General features: G+C 39.2%; 1 protein-coding gene across 1 annotated transcript; it reads right to left on the bottom strand.

Annotated features, from left to right (window-relative positions):
- Nucleotides 1-952: 952 nt before the first annotated feature.
- LOC124408555 (protein windpipe) lies at nt 953-23326 on the bottom strand. The gene is made up of 3 exons (XM_046885561.1): nt 23073-23326; nt 11339-11385; nt 953-3217 (listed from the first exon to the last, which is right to left on the bottom strand). Coding segments are annotated over exons 2-3 (2067 nt in total). The 5' UTR covers nt 11341-11385; nt 23073-23326; the 3' UTR covers nt 953-1152.
- Nucleotides 23327-23487: the final 161 nt, after the last annotated feature.

The following is a 23487-nucleotide window of genomic DNA, read 5'->3' as shown; positions in this document are numbered from 1 at the left end:
ATGTACCAATGAACTAATTATTATGCGTGATGTGATGTATTTTAATTATGTTACATTATATATTTGTTTTTGAATCTTAACACGTGGTAAGGCAACTAGATATTTAAATGCTAAGTGAGCCGCGTTTCAATATTTTAGTTACGAAATAAATAACAAACCTGCAATGTCCATAAACGTTTCACCAGGTACGTTGGTATAAACTTATGACCCTGAACAATATATTTATGACAACTCACCAAATATTCGCTTATATTGTATAGTTACGACTAATTACGTTAAATCGTTTACATATCATACAATATAGTGTAACATATAATCTAGTGATCTAGATTCTAGGTATATTAATTAACAGTAGTCTATCACGACGTATATTCTTCAATCCGGAAATTACTTTTCGATAATAGACGGCGCTTCAATAGATCCCTAACTATGTATATGTATATATACTTGGTAAACTGAACATCGTTTTCAAACTTCATGCGCTCAGTCGAATTCGAGCCCCGACAATACTTACGCTTGTTCTAAGAGGCTATAAAGGATTTTTACTGCAGGCAGACATTATCATTGCAGCGTGCAGTCGATTTGTCTTACAGTTATGTTTTCCATTTTCACTTAAAAATTTTGCTCTTCTATTAGCGCCACAAACTTTTCCATATTATCCTCATGGCATTCCCTATTCAAGTTTCTATTCACACTTACACATCGCATGTATTCTTTCGTGTCCTTTATTCGTAAGGGAGGCTCAAACATCTATATGAAACTGCAGAGGCAAGGAAATGCAGAGAACTGCAATGCACACGTCAACTGTCGATAGTTATGAATATTAAAACGGTATACAAGTAAACGGTAAAACTATACAACTTGATATACCTATGAATCGTTCACCTCGTCTTATACGGTACTCTCGCAAGTTTCACATGACCAAGGGATGCGTAAAAAATGACGCACAGGGTCGAGGACATGACGTGAAAAATAGTGGATCACGGAGTGGCCGAAAACTCGATCTATAGGAACACGACGCGTGGTAACACCGGTCTATAAATAATCGTGTTTAAGAATGATAAGAGAAGAAGCAAGAGGAAGAATGGTTGGTTTTCGAAGGTACTCGATATACACGAATTCGTACATTGAATATTGAAGGTCAATTCTACCCTACGGCGTTTTGACTATGTTAACACCTGGTTTCGTCCGTGTTATCAGGACCGGCGTCTTGGGAACGCTGTCAGGATTCTCCTGAAGAGTGATCTTCACTCTCTGGGTGTTTGGGCTAAGCGGCGGACTCTGCTTCCCGTCATCGACGAGAATCGATGGGCTATTCGGCGGCGTCACCGTCCTCGGGGCGAAAGAGGACAGCGGCTTGTGGGTTTTGACCTCCTGGATGCCGTTCGTATCGTCCTGAGGTGGCACCGACTTCCTGGGCGGCTTGACCGGGTCCGAGTCCACCGGTGACGGGGCGTACTTGACGCCTTCGTCGACGGTCGGCGTGTTGGACTCTGGCCACCGCTTTACTTCCGAGGGTTCAGCGTCTCGACCCTGACCTGACCCGACCAGTGGAACGCTCTCCGTGGTACCATTCGAGGCGATCTTCGGTTGGTTGCCATTTGTGCCTTCGAGAAGGGCCTTCTGCATGTCCTTGAACTCGGTACCTCGCTCCGGATCACTGCTCGGCTTCTTCTTGCAAAAGCTGCTCTTGTACGCCGCGAAGCCAACCAGCGCGGCCAGCACTCCGAGCAAGGCTGCCAGCACCACGTAGGACCCCATGCTCTTCTTCGTCGGACTGGTCGACGCCGAGTCCTTTTCCGTCGGCGTGTTCTCGTCTTCGATCGTCTCTTGGACCTTTTCGGACTTAGTTCCGACATTGGAAGTGGAGACGTTGGTGGACGTCGCGACTGTCTCCTGGACCTCCACCTTCTTCGTGGAAACTTCCACTTCGTCCGTGTTACCGAGGATGTCTCCCTTATCCATTACCGACGAGATTCCCGTCGTAGTGTTAACAATCGACTCTTTGGATAGAGAACTCTCAGTGGGTACAGTGATGAATTGCTCGTCGGTAACACTCTCATCCGTCTTCTTTGCAGGATTTAAATCGTCGTCAGTATCTCCATTCCACAAGTTCCATATTACGCTGGTCCAATTGGGCTCCGTGGTGGTCTTTTCAGTCGACGTACTTGGAGACCCCGCAAACTCTATGGTTTCGTGTAAGACGCGCGTATTCACGGGGCTCCACAGGTCATCGGTGCCGGATCCCTCGTCTTCCGTCAGCCCAGAGCCTTCGACGATCAGATCGTCCGATTTTTCTTCGTCAGTAAAGCCGAAGTCGTCGTCGTCGTCGTCACCGAAGTCGTCGTCATCGTTGCTCACTTGGGTCGCGTTCTCTAACGGAACTTCCACGCCGCTGAAATCGCTGCGTCCTCTCGTAATTATGATCAAGTCATCCAGGTCCCCTTCCACCCTATCGCTCGTGGACGTTGGAGCGGGATTAGATGGTACATCTTCCACCGGAGGCAGCTCCGTCAGGTCTTCATACTCTTCCGATAGCTCGTCATCAACGTCTCCAGACCCGTCTGCTTGGTCAGCCTGCATCTCTTTGTCCTGTTCTTCGAACATGCAAATCACTTCTGTTTCGAGTTCGAGGATTGATTCGCCCTTCAGATGAGAAGGAGTTACGCAGAAGACCCGCTTTGAGATCTTCACTTCGTTCGCCAAGAGCTCGTCCCGCACTCGAAGAGTCGCGCAGTTGCAGACGATGGGATTTCCCGAGATTTCCAAGTTCTTCAATGACTTGAGTTTCGTCAAGGCTGGCGGTAGTTCGTGGATCTTGTTCCTCCTGAGATCGAGGTTCTTTAACTTTGTCAGCCCATTCAACGCGGACTCTTTCAATTCAGCGATCGAATTGTCGGACATTTTGAGATCCTGCAAGCTCGTCACCCTCAGGAAGGTATCGGTCTCGATGAACTCCACATCCCCGCCCGATAAGTCCAGGCTCTTCAGGGTGGAAGGCAGTCTCTTGAAGGGTATAGGCGTCAGAGTCTTCCCCCTGACAGGAGCCTTCAGCGTCGTCAGATTGTTCACATTGATGTACTTTACGTTATCAAGCTTTTCACACACTATCGTGTTTCCATTTTTCGGGTCACATGTGGCACCTGCATTACCCAGTAAGCCGAAGCCCAGTTGTGCTGTCAGCAACAGAGCCACCCACATCTTTGATTTCGTCAACCTGCAACATGAATAAAGAAGAACGAATTATAACATGCTGTCAGAAGATAAAGAAAAGAGGAATGCAACATCCGTAAGCAACATGGAAGATAGTGGAAATTCATCTGATTCGGTTCAACCTATTCCGTTGATGATTTTCAGGCACGCTGAACTGACGAAAACTGTTTGAAACAGCCTTCGTTGGTCGAATGACAATGATTAAGATCGCACTGGAAACGGTGACCACAATAGTACGATTGTATGATCAATTTTGAAATTCATGCTCTCGTTTCTCGTCGAATCCAACACTCAAGAGTTCAACAAAGCACACCAAATATCTCAATTGTACATCTCACCAGCGGGTTGACGCCATTACGAGTACCAAGTCCGTCGTTCAGACCATACCAATCCTTACCTTTCCCATGTCCGCGCGTACTTTCTACCCCATCTGATACCCGAAATTTCTACTAAGTTTAGGCGCGATCGCGAGGGTACGTGATTGAGTGGTTTGTCGTTAATCGCAAAGATGGCGCTGATCGTTGGAAGAATAAATAACTGACCGGGAATCGACGCTCGGTTAGTCAGTCTGATTCGAGTCTCCGGCCATTCCAGTCGCGCTCGGAACTCTCTTGTTCTCTTCCTCTCCTCTCCAATTTAAACACTAGGTTTTCGTTAGCCGATCGAACCTCCGTAGATTCACGCCTTCGGCTTCTGAATCTCACGACAGCTCTCCACTTGCGAGACACAACCATTGATCACGGAAGCCTTCCATGTTGGAAAGTTTTCAGACGCTACGTCCGTTCTGATGAAAAAAAGACAAAAAAACTCGGTACGGACTAAACGGGAAAAGACGAGTAAAATTCTGCCTCAATAACAAAGAAATGATTTATCTGAATTTCCGTGATTTCCAAAATTGATTGTCCTTCGTAGATGCTGACGAATTTGGTTTTCATTGAAAAATAACAAAGCTAGACAAAATACTGAGCCTTTCGATAATTCTCTGAAACTCTTTTTGGAAATCAATGAAAGTAATTAGATTCAATTTCATTCACGATGATCACTCTGCATAGTTGCTTGAAGACACGTTTATAGGACTGAAGTTCAAAGGTAACTGGGCCAAAACAGTTGAAAAATGTGTATAGTAAATTGAGTTTAGAATTTTAGAGAAAAATTAAATCACTTGGTTTTCTAAAATTCAGTCATCCAACAATAAGCCAATCGCGATTTCACGCAGTTTATCATTTCGATCGGTCAAGTTTCTCAATCAACCGACTGAGATAACTGCGGTGAGGAATTACGAATGCTGATAATTAAGTAATTACCGAACCACAAATCCGATAATACCGAGATATCCTGCTAGACCTTGCCGTTGATTGTCAACCGATTTGATTGTCTCTAAGTGAAGAATTGTCTTGAGGTTCATTCTCGTCCTCAAGGTCCGTGTTATAATGCCCTACTGACAATAAGAAACAATCCTGATGAGGATGGAAAAGACGTGATGCAACTACGAACATCCGAGAAAGGCTCGAAAGAGTCGTCGAAACGTTGAACCGTGAAGTCTACAATCAAAGCAAGTCAGTTCCAGCACACTACATCGGCTATTTTGCATACTATTTATCGCAGGCTTCGGTACGTGTTGCGTGTCGTCATCGCTCGCTCCAACGATCACGCACCGGGTACGACGAGCGATACAAAGCTAGTGAAATCTCTGGAGTATCGTTTGTCGCTGGTCCGTGTCGTCGCTGCCTTTTCTTCGTTTAACGGTCCCAGAATCCCTACGAAAGGAGTGCTACCGAGTCAGTAACAATCGCCGGGCTTCTATCTGTAAAGCTACACTTGTCGATGATCAAAAACCTCCTCCTACGCCTTTGAGAAGGTCATGAATGATTTTCAAATAGAGGGGATTTCGTTTTCGATTGAAGATACTGACTATCTCTCAATATGATTATGCTAATACGTTACCTAGTACGATTTACTGTGACGTTGGTAACCGATGACCAGTCACAGATCCGTAGATGACGTGACGAAAATACCAACTATGTAAAATCGTCCGAGATATTCGACCTTGCAAATTTAGTATTCATACTTTGATTTCGTTTCATGACGATGCATTTTTAGCGATACTGTATTGACTTGACAGTATTGACTGTTCTAATTTGAAATAATTACCATTTGAACGTGTGATCGCTCCCAAGGTTCCTAGTTCACTGTTTTATTTATTTTCGGGAATCGCTGAAGACGAATATTGTCCCATGCAAATCAACTTTCGGATGCAGATAAGATCTCAGACAGTTGATACTGCTTATACCAGACGCATTCAGTGTCGCGGGTAATCTCCATAATACGTTCGCCACGAAGGTCAAAACCACGCTTTGCTAACGATAATTATCACTGTACACTTCATATCCCAGTAAATGGTAACTGCTGAACCAGTTCGAGATTTTTAAAATAGATACTAGGGTCATAGAAATTGAACAGCTTGACAATATTGACATTACTCACGGAAATTTTGATTCGATCAATGGTCATTCAGTAACTGAATGACTCGTTGATAATTCCGTTACGTCATGAGTGAAACTAAACTTACAGAAATTCATAAACGATGGGCATACGTGTAAACTATCTTGTGGATATTTATAAAAATATTAGATCAACGAATGAGCGATCGCTACTAAACCGGTATATTTCCATGCTAAAGTGGGTATTACCCCGACACTCTGGTTGAGTCACTCAATCGAAGATGTTATTCGATTCCGAGTTACGCCACGAAAGGCGGGTCTTTCGCATCTGTAAACGAAAATTTGATTTCGATTACAGCATGACTCATGCCGATCGAATTCAGTTCACACTCGAACGCGTCGTAGGTATGTAAATCAGAATCACGCTAACATGAGATGCAGGTACGATGTGTATGTGCGAGTGTTCGTATTTCGTCGGTGAGTGAAAGACTTAACGGATGCCATATACCAGGACATGTCTGGCTCTCGAAACCTTGACGATGACGATCGAACCTTGTGTGCCAATTCGACAACACGTAGGGTCTGTGAGGTCATCGGAACAGGTAGAGGTACGTATGAACCATTGTACCATATTTCGTGACTCGGGAGTTTAAGCAGTGCGGAAAACAAACCGGTTCATTGAAAGACAGTTTTCCTTCCCTAAACACGATCTTGAACTCTCTCTCTCTCTCTCTCTCTCTCTCTCTCACTCTCTTTGAATTCAAAGGCTCCAGGCGTGGCTTGGCTTTGCTCAAATATCGCATCGGGTTAGCCACGATGTCAGTTGGCTGTCGTACACTTTGTCCAAGTAAAGGCAACGAGGCTCGATGGATCGAAGTCAAACCGTGCTGCTCGAGGCGAATCATTGGCTCGAGCGAATCGCGCGATCCTGCCGTGTCACGCATCAATAGCTTCCAATTCAGGCCCGCGGTTTTTAATAAATCCAAGCCAATGCCTCCGACTTGCTTGTAATAGTCAGACACACCAGTTTTTTACACTCTAGAAGAATCGAGAATGCACGCGTGTAAAGTCGTTTTTTCGGACGATTATATTGCGTGTACGAAAATTTGTGCATATGGCTAAAGTGCATGAAAATCTATGAAAATTTCTACGTGTCTTTCAGCGGCGTCAAAATATGCCGACATTTTTTATACAGCTACATTTCTCTGTCTGACTAATATTCTGGATAACCAGTAAAGCGACTCGCTTGAGCTGCTTTCTACAAAAACACGGTCAGCCAAAATATGTGCATGGGTTCAGGCGCGTGTATTACTGTATATTCATATGTGTAACTTCACTCGTTTGTGGTTTAGTTTATTTTTCACTATAGGAAGCTTATCAAGCCCATATACAAAAGCCTTTGTGGCCATGCCATGACTTTGACGAATCAACTTTTCACCTTTCCGTATTTTTTTTTCTACTTCTGCCATTCTGTATCACCGGTTTTGTTTAACTCCGTTCTTTTTTCGTTATGTATTAACATTTTTCTTGGTAAATTATAAAAAATTGCTTGTCGTTAGGATCAGTAAGTGAAAAGGAGGGAGGGAGACCATGCGTGTAATGAGAGTGTAGAATAAACCTCATAGAAACACCGAGTGGAACAAACTAGGACAAAAATCGTTAGAAACCGCAGTTATACCGTAAAGCAAATCTAAAAATATGTGCGTATCGTAATCAGCCGTGTATGTGTAGCCTTGGGCGTATCAGGCCACTTCACGTGTGTATGCGTGGTAGATATGTATATATATATATATATATATATATATATGTATAAGTATCACTAGTAAGATAATTCTTACAACAGTGAAATGAATTTTCTTAGATGACGAAGCAAAAATTACGAAATGACAATAGTAATTCTTATACTCGTATCGGTGTGAAAAGAGAGGAGATGAACAATCCGAAAGACGGAGAAGAAAAAAAAAGCGAAAATGAAAACGCTTCGAGACGTCGAAAAAACTTATTATGGGGGGGGGGGGGGGGGGGGGGAGGGAAGAGGGGTCAAAACTAACGAATTTACTCTGGTATCACGAGTCTAGAAGCATCGCATTTATGTCTACATTGATAAGATAAGCGAAAGAGGTTGAAAGGCCGAGGCTACCATCACCGAGCTGTACTATATCAGGGCGGTAATTGGAGTCATTAGATAATTGTAATGGGGAAGTTAACCTGAACCGTTTTTTGAGTTCTGCTTCTATTCATACGCTACAGATCTAGCAGAATAACCGAAAGGCATCACCGATGAAACGATGCGTAGTTTTTTTTGGGGATTTCGACCGCAGAACATGAGTAAGGTTAACACATTGCGAAGGAAGTCATTAAATACGTTCATTTTTTACCATAACCGAAAAATATAGTTGTAGGTAAAAAATTGATAATTGGTTTTCCAGTTCTTGTTAAAAAATCTTGTACGTGTTACCACGTATTTTGATTATGGTCGTTTTTAATATGCTTTTTTTTAATACAACTGCATTAATTATATAATGGTTCAATGATAAACTCATCTTAAGATATTACTTAATTGAAAAAAAGTGTTCAATTAATAAATATCAACAGATATAACATTGCAAGTAGTAGACAATTTAGCATTGGCATACATTAACCACATCGAATAGTTAATTCTGCAGGGTTTTCGCATCATTCGAAAAATATTTAATTTTTTGTAGAATAACGGTACTCATTTTAGTGGAATTTTTTAGTGACTAATACGAACGAAAATTTTCTCAGTTTCCACTTTTCGTTCTGTTTGAATTCTTATCATATTCTGTTCCCGAGAAATGAAACGTCGAAAACTGTAAAAGCATGTCCTAATATGTAACCACTGCACTACTTTGAAGTACCAAAGTATGAAGCATTCTTAACATTTTTTTATCCAGCCTTTACCTCAGTGGGAATAAAATATTTGAGGTTTCAAAAGCAAGCTTTGAAGGTATAATAGAGATCTCAAACAACATATCTTGAGCTCTATCCAAACACCGTGACACGTTCTGTTTCCGAGTTTCACGGTCTGTAAAAAATAGACACACTCCATAAATCCGGTTTTACATGATCTTCAAAAAATCAATTCAAATCCCGTATCTGCACCTCTGCAAGAAATATGCGTGGAAGTTTTTTTTCGGATTGTCGTGCAAAAAGTTGTTTTCATCGATCTGTTTTTATATATATCTGATGATCGGAATTTTTCTGACGATATTTAAGTGTGGATATTCTTCAGTGTGAATAACTCGTTCGTTTTTGCCAAGATAAATTTGTATATCATTTGAATAAGCTAGTTGTAAAAAAAAAACAAGATAAGTTTTTTCTTATGGTTGACACGTCATTTTTTCCTGGCTTACATGTGATAATGCTTATTTGTCTGCGAAGCCGTCGTGTGTAATGGATTGAGAAACGTGTTTACAGAGGAAACAAAGTTGAAAACTTTGTATTTATAAAATCGAAAAAATTTGGTGGTAAGTGATTGTTTTCGTCGCGATTCCGCAAACTCGGTGGTTAGGCTTTAGGATAACAGGAAATCAATCGAATGTAATACAATCGTGTTGACTTATTACGGCTTTCCGCTGATTTTCATGTTTCATTTTTATTTCCACGGTGAAGAATTTGCCCCGCCATCACGTCAGAAGATTTATAGTCCACCTTTTATGACTTCATTAATTTTAGTATGCTCGTTTTTAGTCATTAAAATCAACTTCAGAGGGAAGAAAAAAATTAGAGAAGCAGAGATAGAGATAGAAATAGATAAGATGTACTCGTGGGTAAATTACAAACGTGGATTTATAAAACAAGATATAAAAGTGCCAAGAAGATGCTGTACGAAAAAAAGACTTCCGTGACGAAAAAAATTTCGCTGTGCGAATTGGATCATCTAGGATAAAATTCTCTACCGACTCACAGCAAATTTTCATCTATATCCGAAATTTCTCCTACCCAAATGGCAGCAAATCTGCATTATTCACTTTGTCATTCATGCGGAGGAAGAAAGAATCGAGCGTGTATAGTATTTAGTGTCTAAAATTGAACGCAATTAAAGACGAAAATTATTGAATCGACCCAGTTGACAACTACGAGCTCGTAATATGTTCCAACTGCTTGATCGCATGCAAGAATTATTCTTATAAGCCAGATTAACTTCAATTGCCTAGCTTTGAAAGCGATTATTATTACCAAGATTATTATTGATGGTACAATCAATGATGATTACCATAATAATACGATAATAAAGTTAACAGCATAAACAAAAATACTAATGAGAATTACAATTGTTGTTTGAAAAGTTCAAATGGATGATCGACGAATGTTAGAAAAAAGAAGAAAAAAAAATTGTAAGTTACGCGATGCGCGCAAGAAACACTCGACTAGAAAACTGCAAATTATTTTTTCATTCGATGAAATTTCGCGAATTAGTGAAAAATTCTACGGAAAAAAACACAATTTCTCATCTGACATTAAAATTTCTACACCATAAAATTTTGCAAATTAGTGCAACTAAGAATTGTAACTTGCACGATAAAATTTGAAAACATTTTCTCTCCCAGTTTAGCCAGCATGCAGAGAGGTTCGAAATTTCACATATTAACCAGTTTCAATTGTATTTAGGTACGCGAAATAATTAGCAAAGTCCACAAGGCGTTAATAATATTTGTCACTTCTGATCAATTTACTGAAGTACTGACGTGAATATAGGCAGATGCTAGACGGTTTCAAATATCCTGGCTCTCTGACATGTGAAAAGCCTGAGCGCCCGTTCGGTTGCGGTCTGATGACACAGTTAAGCTCTGTGTAAGCAGGACTAATAAGAACAACTCGACGTCGCGTCGGGTCACTGGCAGATAATGGTACCTATAACCTGCAGGGATAAGCTCGAAATGATTCCATGGACGCGCCTGTTACGTAGCGTAGAGAAACAATCTTAGATGATGAAAGAGGAAAACTTGCTTTTTTTTCAATTTCCTATATTTTTTCAATCGAAATAATCTATGGATGGAATAATTATGAGAGATTTTACTAGAGACGAGATGCGAAAAGTATACTTATTGTTAGCATGAGAGAGAGAGAGAGAGAGAGAAGCAACTTAGAAGATTATAATAATATTAATCACAGCTTGTTAGATGAAATAAATAAAGAACATAACTTTACAAAGTAATCAATTCTCTTCTCGATATTTTGGAAATTATGACAAAATACAAAGTGAAAAATCTGTATCGTTATGATTTTTACTGTGTCTGAATGACTTGAATTTTTTACCCATCTAAAAATGGTCTAGAGAACAATTTAAAATATCACGTAGCGTGAGAAAATCGCATTACGCGTGGCAACACATGATTGAAATTAAATCTTGTTGAATGGCTATTAACAACTCGACGATTCGCAGTGCTTAAACCGATGGCTACGATTTACTGGGTTTCAAATTCTCGGCGACTTTATATATGTATATATTATATATATATGGGTTTGAGAAAAAGCCGTTTATCCCTCTTATTATACACATACATGAGCGCACTATATATCGTTTCGTTAACGTTGGCTACACAACATTCTCTGGCACACAATCGCGACGTGACTACCAAAACTGGCATTATCCTTCCTGAGTCGCACTCTTGCACACATTCGAACACAAGCATTGCCCTGACGATAAATTTAATACTCACATTGCATTTACTCAGACGTTTCCTTAGCAGCACAGCGACCGGAGCATCTGCAAAATATCAAACCGTTACACGGTGATGTAGCGAATGTTGAAATTATTATGCCTAGAGGAATTGTTATTACGTCCGTTCAGAAATGTTTCGACGAACAATATAGAGGAAAAAAATTGGAATTAATCGTATGAGAAAGAGAGAATCGAGACCGTGCGAGGGACACGAATTTTCTTTCTTTGATCATTTCTTCAAGGTTTTTAACGGTAATTTTACCCTCGTCATCGATAATTTCGTACCTAAAAATTGATTTATTAGAGTTTTGACATGCAAAATTCCTCGTATCAATCCAAGGAATAAGAGACTCTAGAAATTCGGACTTTTGGGTAAAGCAAGAACAACTGTTTTTAATAAACTTCAAAATTAACTGTATATAGAGAAAAATGCTTTCATTTCATGCCGGATGCAACGAATTATTTTTTAAGTGCCTACCATCGGTATATCATAAATTTTCTCTTTCTTCGTCATCGTCTGGATTGTATCTATACGATACTACATAAGCGGACTTGAATATGGTTCGAAAAATTGTTGGAATTATTATTGAACACGTCATCCGCGTAGATATCACGCAATACTAAAGGTAAAAGAGAACGTTAAACTCCTCGGATGCGGTTAGAAGAGGAGGGAGTGGAGGGACTCCGGAGAGACGCGTGCGGCTCTGTTTGGTCAGAATGACTTTTTGCCGGTTTAGTTAACGGTAAATCGTTGGCCGCGTGGTCCAATTCGCCATGTGTCTTGGACGTCGTAATAACTCGGTGGCTAAGATCATCTCTGGACCACCGAGGCTGCTTCTTCTCGCCTTCCGGATATCTCGATTTTTCCTCAACGCGAAACAGCAACTTCCACCGGACGTTGTTAAACGATCACCGTTTTTCGTGGCGTGAGAATGAACGCAAATTTTCAAAAAGAGGAAAGAACTCAACAATTCGAAAAACGGTTTTATAACTCGAGTCTTCAGAATCGATTCGATTTTAATGTGAATTTTTAACGCATTTTTCTTGCTGATCAAATCTGAAAAATACTCGTAAAATCTTTACACCTTACAGTACAGTTATAACGCGCAAATTTAAATGTTGATTAACATTTGTTGTACTGTATTTATAGAAACCGACTATTTTTATAAAAATTTTCAAATCATCTCAGTGGTTAATGGAATGAGTGAACATTAGAATCGGATCCAAAACACCGGATAGTCTAGTAATTTTTTAAGTTTTAAGTTTTCAAGTTTTTCATATACTCTTAAAAAAAAATAAACGATGCAATTTGGTATGAAAGATTATGAACGAATAATAAATGTTTCATTACAGCAACCGTTAGTGATATGCAAATCTTTTACAGGCAGTTTATATTAAAAAAATTTACTCGGAATTGAAAATACTCAATATTCATGAAAAATGGTCAAACGATGAGCTCTTCACACTGAAAATACCGTGGAATTATCTAATCCCTCTCAATATATTAATAATTTGGGCTTATAAATTGCAATCTGTGATTATCTTACATGATTTTGTCTTTTCAAAAAAAACACTGCACGCATCATCAAACAGAAGAATAAGAAATAAATTATTAAAAACCGCACAAAGAAGGTCTCGATGACGCGAATAAATAAGAAGGTAGGAAAAAGGAATAAAAACGAGGAATCAACATTTTTGGAGTCGAAAAAGTCAGGAACGAAGCAACGTTAAATATTCAAGAGTTAACGGTCGGCAAAAATTGACACCTGATCCAATATGACGTATAAGTTAATTACACAATAGCATCCGGGCGAGACAAAAAGACGAGAAAAATGGGCGGGAAACCAAATAATGCAGAAGAAATGATGTAATAACGGGTCCTTCTAGATTTTCAGATCGCAGCTGAATAACTCATTTTTATTTTATACACCAGAACTGTGTTTTTTGGCTATGATAAAAGGGAAAATAATTAGAGACTCAGTTGTAACCGTAACCAGAAATTTTTCTGGGTGTAAAAACTTTAGCGGTTACTTTGCCGCACGTGAATCGTAATTCGAGATCCCCATGCAAATGGTACAAATCATTGTTCCTTGGACCCGCGGCCAAGGTCGGATCCATTAGGTACTGTAGAAAGCCTTAAAATTTTCCAAACTCACATAAACGAGAAATTTATTCATACCTTGGAACAAACCGGCTCTTGTATTTGTCTTATATTTCATGCTGATTTGAAAAATAAACTTTGTAAGCCGGTGTCTCTTGTATTTTTAGAACCTCTGAACTTCGTTTACTTTCTTCGCCGAATTTTGAGTAAAAGTATAAGCCTCGTCACCTCGCAAATGGGACAGTGCGAAAAAGTGAAACGCTAGTGTCGAAAGTAGGATTGAAAATCGATTCGAAGTAAAACGAATAATTGCGGGATAAAAGTTAGCGATCTTGTGTTTCTTCGAAAGATGGATTTCGCATAATTATTATCGTTTTCTGACTACCGCGAATCATCCGCCTTTCGATTCGCATGAAGTCGATTGAAAACTTCAAGGAACGCAACATCGGAGAGTGAAAGTGTCGAGCAGTGGGCGGTCTGTGATTCATTTTCTCGGTCAGCAGCAGGCAGAGTTTATAAATTACATAACAGGACTCTTGGAGGCTCGGTGCAATGTTCGTAAACGGGAAAAGCAGGTGCTTGAAGAACTGAAACGAAGGATGAGGGAATTAAACGTGTCTCCGCGAAAAAAAAGTATTTCGATATCAGATTTTGACAAAAATTATATCAATTTTTAGATTAAACGCATTAATTTGCGGTGAGAAATTATTTCAAATTTTTCAATACGCGGTATGACTGCAAAAAAAAATTCCCGTATAAAAAAGAAGCTAAATTTTACGCAGTTACTACATCCGACCTTTATTTTATTTATCCTGAAATCAATCCAGGCCATACCCGAACGAATCGCATCAAGTTTCCCAAAAATCGTTTTGTTTTCAACGCAAAACATGTAATTACACAGAGCTGCGTAATAAACGGAAATCAACAGGTATATGGAGTGTCTACACGGCTGACGGTGTGTGTGTAAAATTTGCATTTACTTGCGAGCATATAATTCGAAAGGTAAACTTTGATCGGAAGGTATTATTAGGCTTTGCTTTAATTGATGCCAAGGCGATGACCTGTTGACGTTTATATATGAATGTCGCCGTTGTTTCAGGGGCGTTTTTTTATTGCAGAGTGCTCGATGTGTAAGTTCAGATTGTGCGTATACGCAAAGTTGGACGTGTGGCTTGTACACCTTGTAAAGTTAAGCGGTCCGATGGATTACGGAGATTTTATCTATCGCGACGCGAGAACTGACACACAATATAAATCCTGAAGAAGCAGCGCGCTGTACAAAAACACGTCTCAGATTAATGAGCGTACAGTAATTCTCAAAGATTACAATGCAGGTAAAATAAAGAACCAAGACACGAAACTTACAGGCAGTCGGGACATTTATTACAATGTGCTTTGCATACGTTGGATTTCTTTTCGTTTTTTCATTATCGACTTCTACATAATTACAGACAAGGGCATAGGGTTTCACAGTAGAAAAAAAAAAATATATATTTCAGCTGTAATTGCTGTGCAGTCTTTAACTAGTTTCATTAATTACCATATTTTCTTGCTAGTGAGCTGCGAAACTTTAAATTTTTGATCGTTTCATAGAACACACAAGATACCACGAAAGCATCAATAATTTCTAAGAATATAAATCAATTGTGGAATTAACAAAAATTCGTAATTTACTTGATAACTGTAATATCATCATCGACGTTGCTGATAACCATGAAACTTGAAGAATCGGTTTGTAAGATAGCCTTCATAAACCTTCATTTATTTCACTTGACTGCTGTTATCCGTCTGAAAGTGTCAGAGATTTTCAAGAACCTCGACGCGACAGAACTGAGCCCATCTTTTCCTTCGTTTCCCTTTTTTTTGGAGGTGAACAAATTTTGGTGCATCAGTTTCTACCATCTATTCAACGAAAAAATTAATAACGCAAGTGCAATAAATTTCTTGAAACTGCAACGAAACTTATTATACATATACATGACGCGTATGATAGGTATAAAAAAGAAAATATGAGGCGTCAGGTCAGAGGGCATCTGCCCAGAGCCTGGGGGCATCAGCAATGCTAATGGAAGAGCGTATGTGCTTGTCTTTGCGTGCACCAAACTTAAGTAAAGTATAATATAACAGTTCGGATGTCGCATGTAATGAAAAACGCAGAAATGTTGTATGTACATTAGGGTGGTCGTTGAATGGTTTTTTTAGAATTTCAATTTTGGATGGTCGTAGATCGGCTTCAAGTATAAAAAACAAAGAAGTCTCTAATTTTTTCAAATTTTTATTTAGAACCCTGAGTCTCGAATTGTCGCCACAGTTATAAAAGACTATAATAATAGTGATCTGCGTAATAAAAAAAAATAACACATATTAAATTTTCTGGTTATAGCTACCAAAACTCAATTTATATATTCTTTGATTAGGAATCGTAAAAAATGAACACATTCAAGGACCAGAAATTACTCGCTACAGATAAAATATGAGCCAACTGATTAAGCTATTACGTCACTGATGCACCGATGAACGCGTGTCAATTTATTATATAAATCAATTATTACTCTGCACACCACCAATGATACGAAGCGAATGTTTTTTGTTTCGGATTTTTACGAAACGAGGAAAAAACCCAAAATGATAATAAATTATCAGACAATTCAAAAGTAGAAGGAAACAGAAAAATGGTCTTCAATTTAACGATCCAACTCGATCGTTACATTCCGTTATATCGACAATCAATTTATTTAATTACACTGAAGAATTAAATCGAAAAGATAATTTTTTTTTCGGTGGCTATCCGTATATGTACATGATTGTGTCACTCCTTGATTAATTCTTCGATACATTGGTGGAACGAAATTTAATTCGATATCGTTCTAGATCGTTTTCTGAGGCTTTTACAAACTGTATGTATCAATCGATTTCCACTGTAAGTGACGATTTTCGAAATGAAAGCTATACTGCATGCACGATAATAATCTCCGCCAAAAGCTGAACCGATCTTCATCTTACAATTGGAGATAATATTTCGCGAAAGAAATATTTTGTGAACTTTAAAATTATACAGAATCGTTGCGATTTCACAAGATATCTGTGTCCTTTGCTTATCACGATATAGTATCGTGATCGGTGAAATTTCACGGAACTGTCAATATTTGAAAGTCATTCGGCAAAACCAAATCCGCGAATCCGTTGACTCAAGCAGACTAAGTAGGTTATAAATATTCGGCAGCGCTTGTCTATCGCGATATTCAATCAGCTGTGCGATTATTATTTTAATTTAACGAAATTGCATCATGTAGTGACAAAATACAAAATATTTATTCAAGCTTCGTTTATAAATAATTTCATGAGTCATTAGTTCCATTTAAATCAACATCGAGCCTATGCACCACGTATACCATGAATTCAAGCGAATCATTCAATTTCGTCCACAAAATTTTCAGGCAATAAAACAAACTTGATTGAACTTGAGTTTCTCGTGCCATGACTCACGCCGGCACACAAAAAAATGGTCTGTACCAAAGTCTAGAGCTATGAATTCGTACGTATTTTGACATGCTGAATCCGAATCTGGGTTTGAAAATGATTTTCCACACACCATTTTTTTCTTCAAAATAAAAAAATCACCCTTAACAACGAAAAATTCACTATAAAGGGTGGTTTTTTGATGTCGAAAAAAATGGTGTGTGGAAAATCATTTTCAAACCCAGATTGGGATTCAGCACGTCAAAATACACGAGGATTCATTGGTCTAGTCTTTGGTACAGATCATTTTTCTTATGTGCCGGTGTTATCGACCAGCAAGTATTACAACACTGTCTCTTACACCTTCTTACACGAGCCTATTGCTTGTCAGCTGTCTGGCTCTGCAGGTTTCCCGATAGGTGTAATTCCCAGCGTTGCTGTACACGTTATGCATTTGCATTATACACGTACGCCTATATTCTGTGTCAGTCGACGTTGAACTGACACAATGTGTGAAACAAGCTCGTAAACATACGATAATCCGCAGAGATTAAATTCTAAAACAAGGAAAATTGAATTGGCAGAACGGATTCAAAATCGAAAAACTCGCCACACCTATTTCACGTGTTTTTTTTCTTTGCAATTCCGTTTTGTTTTAGACCGAATTAACAACATCTTACTACTCGTTTCATCGTATCATCCTTAAGGTATCTGTAGTTATTCTTTTTTAATCCTAGACTGCAGCATTGAATATTTTGAAAACCGCTAAAATATTGTTGCTATCAAAACGATGAATATAAAAAAACCAACTATTCACGGAACTAATAATTGTTATTGTAGACATCGGATGCTTGAAAAAACGCAGCGAGTTGATAGAGATTGTTGCAAAAGTGAAAGCTGTACGTTTGTTTGTTGTTCTTTCTTGTCACATCTACCATGAAAAGATTTGAACAATATCTTTCTCGTCATTCTTACAATCGTCCAAAATCATACCCTACAAGGCTTGATAAATTTTGTCAATTTGTTGTTACGTGTATAATAAAAACATTCCGCGTGTATATAACACGAACTTCTAACGATCCATCAATAATGCGAAGACGTCGATGACCCCGACGGTATTGATAATTCGAATAAACATTGAAAGAGATAAATGACGTAGGTACTATACGAAAGTGGAATATCGTCTATAAAACGATAGAGCAGCACCGACACGTCCCCGTCTGCAACGTTACTTCATACAAAGTTAATTTCAAAGTTTGAACGGTCATTAAAAAACGGCCCAGTTTATAAAGCCTGCAGCCAGCGGCCGTGCTTTACACACATAACGCATGATATTAACGATTGCGTCAAGGCCTCGAGTACGAGAAAATATATAGCCGGCTATGGTAAAGATTTGCCAACGTTGAGCGAGGGTAACACCGTGTTTATCGTTTCTGATATTTGATGTTTGTCATACGACGTTATAAATTCATATTCCAGTTAGATAAAGCAATGGTTCGTGGTTTCCCCCCACCCGCCCCTGCTTCCCTCGCTTCTGCATACATGGCATCTGTTTCACATTCGTAAAACTGAGATATCTCTTCAATTTCCGCCCGCAATTCGAGACCTCTAATTCGCAGCTGGTCACCGATGGAAAATAACTTACGTGTAGGTAAAATTTATCGCCATTTGACCTTTCCTTAATTTAATTACAATTTTGAATCTTCTTCTATTTTTGTACGGTTTATGAGCTCGCTTCAATTTATCCTTTCACTGATTTCATAATCGACTCGTAATTCGCGTTATATAGCGTTTGCGCTAATTACTGACGTCCCGATTGACGAAATTCTCATCCTCTGAGAATGATCTTGACGTAAATCAACCTTTGAGTATGTCTGGTTGCATCGATATTATTATTCTTTCGATCGTGATTCAATCGGAACAATAATTGAATCTGATTATACAAAGACATTGTGGCGAAAATGGTGATAGAAAGACAGAGAGGCAGATATTTCGAATAATCTGCAACTGAGTAAGAAGTTCTGTCGTTCAGCTGTAGAGGATTAAAATGCTGAAACTAATTAAGAAAGAGCTAGAAGCGAAGAGACTAAACACTGATTATGCGGTACTGCAGGATGTAATAACGAAGCGAAACAGAATAATTAGTCAGAAATCCGTACAGTCGGTAAAATTTGGTGTTAAAACCCAGCTAACGTTGTGCATGATGAACGCATATCTAGTGCACTGAATCTTTGGTCGGTTAAAAAATTCGAATACTAACAAAGCTGAACGGTCGGGCTTGTGATTTTAAAATGAAAAATAAAACTGTCTGAAAAAATGGAACAGGACGGAACCGGAATCAAATTTTATGAGTAATAATGGGTATGTTAGAAGGTGAACGGGCTCAGTGAAAGGTGTGTCGAAACAGTTAAATGGAATATCGCAAGAGACAGTTGAAAGTAATTTATGTATTAAATACATAATATACAGCGTGATTATACAAACATGAGGTTAAAAATAGCATAACGAATATATTATTTGGGACGGCGAATCATCATCCGGCATCCCTCAAAATTGGCAAATCGATCAGAAAGATCGATCCGGCTTTCAGATTGCATGGCGTCAGACTGTCGATTCTGAAAAATGCTTTCACCTGTTCAAAATTGTTATAATTTATACCTGAGCACATTAAAAATGAACTGTTGTAGTAAGAATCCTGATAAACTGGAACAAGTTTTTGAAATTGTTTTGGAAAATAAGAATTCAAAATTCAAGGGATGGTCGAATATCGCGAAATCTAGTTCTTCGAGGTTTAGAATTGACGACTCAATTTACGATTTCCGAATCGCTGATTCATTTTCATTTAACTAGTAACTTGTTTACAGTTCAAATAAGCTTTATTAAAATCCAACAAATTTTCTTGTAACATTTTTTTGCAAACACAGAGTGAATATCGCCTAAGCAATATTCGAATAATCAAGTCTCTTCGAAGCTCCAAAATATTCACTTATTTTGTTGAAAAGTTTTTCGATTTAGGTTGAGTATTCATTCCCATTTGATTAAATTTTACTTGAATCGAGTGAATATTCTCGGGATTCACGAAGAGCCCTAATCATTCGATCAGTTCCTGTACGACATTTACTTGTTGTTGGTAAAAAAAAAAAAAAAAAAAATCTCCTGTAACCGCGAATGCATTTCGATAACTTGTGCTTTACTTTTCAAGAATGATGTACGACTTCGCAAAGATTAAACATCATAACTACACAGCTTGGGAGCTGCGTATTATCGCTTTTCGATTAACGGCTTATTGCGCAATGTGTCGGCAGCTCTCGGGGCTACAAAGTCAGCTACAATCCGGGCACCAATACTTAGCCGCAGGTGTCTAATCACGCCAAACCCGAGAGGAATCGTAAACCCGTGGTTAAACACACCGCGAACGGAAAGCAGACGTCTTTTCATCGATGCTTAATGCTACATCTCAAACCTTGAACCGTATATAGATCAGAAATGCACCGTACGGAGAAAAAAATCTCTTACTACAGTTGTGGTTACTAATTACTACAAGCAGTTCTTAACGGTTTTCACTTTTAAGCTCAATCGAAAAACGCTCAATTTCCGATAAAAATAAAAACCAATTTTGTGGCGGTAAACGAAGAATGAAGAACCTCATTTTCTTCCAATTATAGTAACATGTAAGCCGTTATTTTAACGCTTTCCGTTGTAGTAGAATTTTTTATCGACCTTATTGGCACACGAGTGATCGATACTCAGCTCTAATATCTCAGATCTATATTCTACGTTTCGGCTGGTTGCGATGAGCTAAAATTTTTTTTATATTATACAAAACCTCGAACAAAAACTGCAGAAAGACTGCAATATTTTTTTTTTAACACTGCCCGTATTAATGAGCAATTTCTCATTACAAACTAAACCTCTTGTAGAATATTGAAAAAAAATTCCAAATTTTCTAATCAGTTTCGGCGTTCTATATATTTTTTTTAAAATAAATACCGATCCAATCTATAATCTTTCTTCGATGTATTCTTCAAGAAAATAATTCGGCCTACGCGGTGTTGGAATCTTTCTATTCAATCAGCCGTCGCTGAACCTTGCGCATCTATGATCTAGACCCTATTCTTGCAGCTCTCCCCCTTTACGATAGAGTCGGTCTCGTAACAGCTGCGTACCCCAGTCGAATAACATTTCTAATTATAAAAACGGCATTGTTATCATGCACTGCGTTGGAAATGTAATCGCGTCCGGTTCACGTCACACTTTTCTAACTAATGACCTGGAATTTTGATACCAGCGAGTATTTCCGTGATTTTTCTTCAGACTTGAACCGAAAATTAAACGCATTATATTTATGCTACACAATGCTGGGAGGAAAATATTAAACGGGCTAATTAATTTCATCAGTAAATTCATCTGCAATTGGACAGGACAAAAATTCGGACTACCTAACCGTTATTCTCATCGGTAAACAAGCTTTCCTTGCTCAATAACGAGCTTCGGTTGTAATAAATCTTTGAAGAACAGTACTTTTGGGCTCTCGAACGGATATCGTGAAGGATAAGAGGCTTCGTGGAAAATCGGAAGAGGATTTATTTGTCTAGGCATCTCTGCGAGTTCGTGCGGAGCCTGCAGTACGATTCAGCTTCCGGTGTCGGACGGCCGGATGACTCGAGCTCTTCGACTAGGATAGAGTCGGAATTATGAACAAGCGAGGAGCAACAGGTGAGGCTTGGAACTGAATAATTAAGGTGCCCGTGTAAAGTCCGGGGCCGAAAGTGATAGTGTGTGTCAGTCTAGGTGCCTAAACGCGTTGGAATTTTATTATCCTTCCTCGTGTGTTCACCGTTTTTAATTCAACGCCGCATTCACCGACGAACGAGGCACGTATGCGCGCTGATCTTATCCCGATACAACGACTGCAGGCATCCGATGAAACTCGGTGCCCGGACCTGAACACATCGTTAATTCCTTCTTTTTGAGACACAATTTTAACAGTAAAATGATGATTACTGTCGAGCTAAATTTCAATATCTCATGCCTGAGTGAAATTTTCCGTTTCCCGTAAAGCTGATTAACAATTGTCAAAATATCTCGAGATTAAATAACTCGTGAAATCGACGGTTGTTGGAAGTTTATGAGTGGGACCGCTGATCCTCTTACTTCTTATACCGTTATATCATTTTTTATTACACTTATTTCGTTGAATTCGAGGCTTCTCATCGAATTCTTCGGTTCAACTGTTCGAGGCGAATTTCGAGTCCCATTGAGGATTGCACCTTCGAATTAAATATCTGAATAAAAGGCGTTATCGCACAACAAGGTAGACGGGTTTGTTTATCTTGAAAATGATGAAATCCCCTCGTCAATCGTTGCGGCGTTAAAGTCTGAGAGACTACACTGCGTCCAACTTTGAACATATTCAACCGTGGGCTTAACACCGTTTGAAAGAAGTCTTTTGACTGCTCGATCACTAAATCGGTATGAAGGAAAAAAACCCAGCAAACCTTGATTCTTCGCTTCCTCTTCGTGATCACAGTGATTCGAATAACGAACTGCAGTATAACGTTAGTATTTCAGCGAACGATTACCGAGTTTCCGAAATAAACGCTCGAAAGAAAAAAGAGTGAAAAAAAAAAAAAAAAAAAAAAGAACAAAGCCACGACGATAAAGGTAGATTATTTCGAGCCAGTGTCAGGAGAGGTGAAAGAGTTTAAAATGAAACAAAAAAAAAAAAAAAAACGAGTAATTTTGTCACCAGCGCGTGCGCCTCCGTATATTCCGTCGAGTTTACACTGATTTAGTTTACACCGAGCGTCGTCGCAACGTACTATATACATCACACACTTGACCAATTCAAAAATACATTTTCATGTCACCAATAATAAGATTCACTCGCGAGTATATACAAGGCATGTGGTCACAACGTAAGGTAGAAACAGTCGTTCACAAACGGTGAAAAGAAAAAGTGCTGCATGAGAAAACCACGAAGACCCAAGGGAAGAAAGGTAAAGCAAAAAAAAAAAAAAAAAAAAAAAGAAAGAAAAATGAAAAAAACGCAGTGCAAGAAGCGACACCTCGCCGATTATCGAGAAAAATCGTACACTGTCCACACACACACACACACACACACACACACACACACACACATACACAGTAAAAGACACACCGCGATCCTTACCTTCTGCTGGACGCACTGTCTCAGAGTACGGAAAAAAATCCAAAACTAGAAGAAGGGGTTGCCACCCCTTAGCTCGATGACTCTCTCGCTGCTACACCGGATGTGGCACACTGCAGGATATTCTGCTACAATATCGAATCGAAGGAACGATACTACCACAGACCGAGGTCGAACCAGCACTGTGGCACGACGAGCAGTCGCGGCCTCCTCTCGACACTCGCTCCAAGCCCCCACTAGTTGCTACCAGTACCTACCGAAGAGCGGAGTCGCCGTCGTCCTCTCGGCTCTGGACTACACCATGTCAAAACCACGCCTTATCTCTGATTACGACAATCGCCTCTTCGCCGCCCGCTGATATCCGGGAAAGTCGACCCCCGATTCACCTGCTTGACTCCATGTCACGCTTTTTTATCCC

The sequence above is a fragment of the Diprion similis genome, chromosome 8, assembly GCF_021155765.1.
Source record: "Diprion similis isolate iyDipSimi1 chromosome 8, iyDipSimi1.1, whole genome shotgun sequence".
Lineage (NCBI taxonomy): Eukaryota > Metazoa > Arthropoda > Insecta > Hymenoptera > Diprionidae > Diprion > Diprion similis.
The sequence above is the reverse complement of the archived record's forward strand: the minus strand, read 5'-3'. Positions and strand labels throughout refer to the sequence as shown.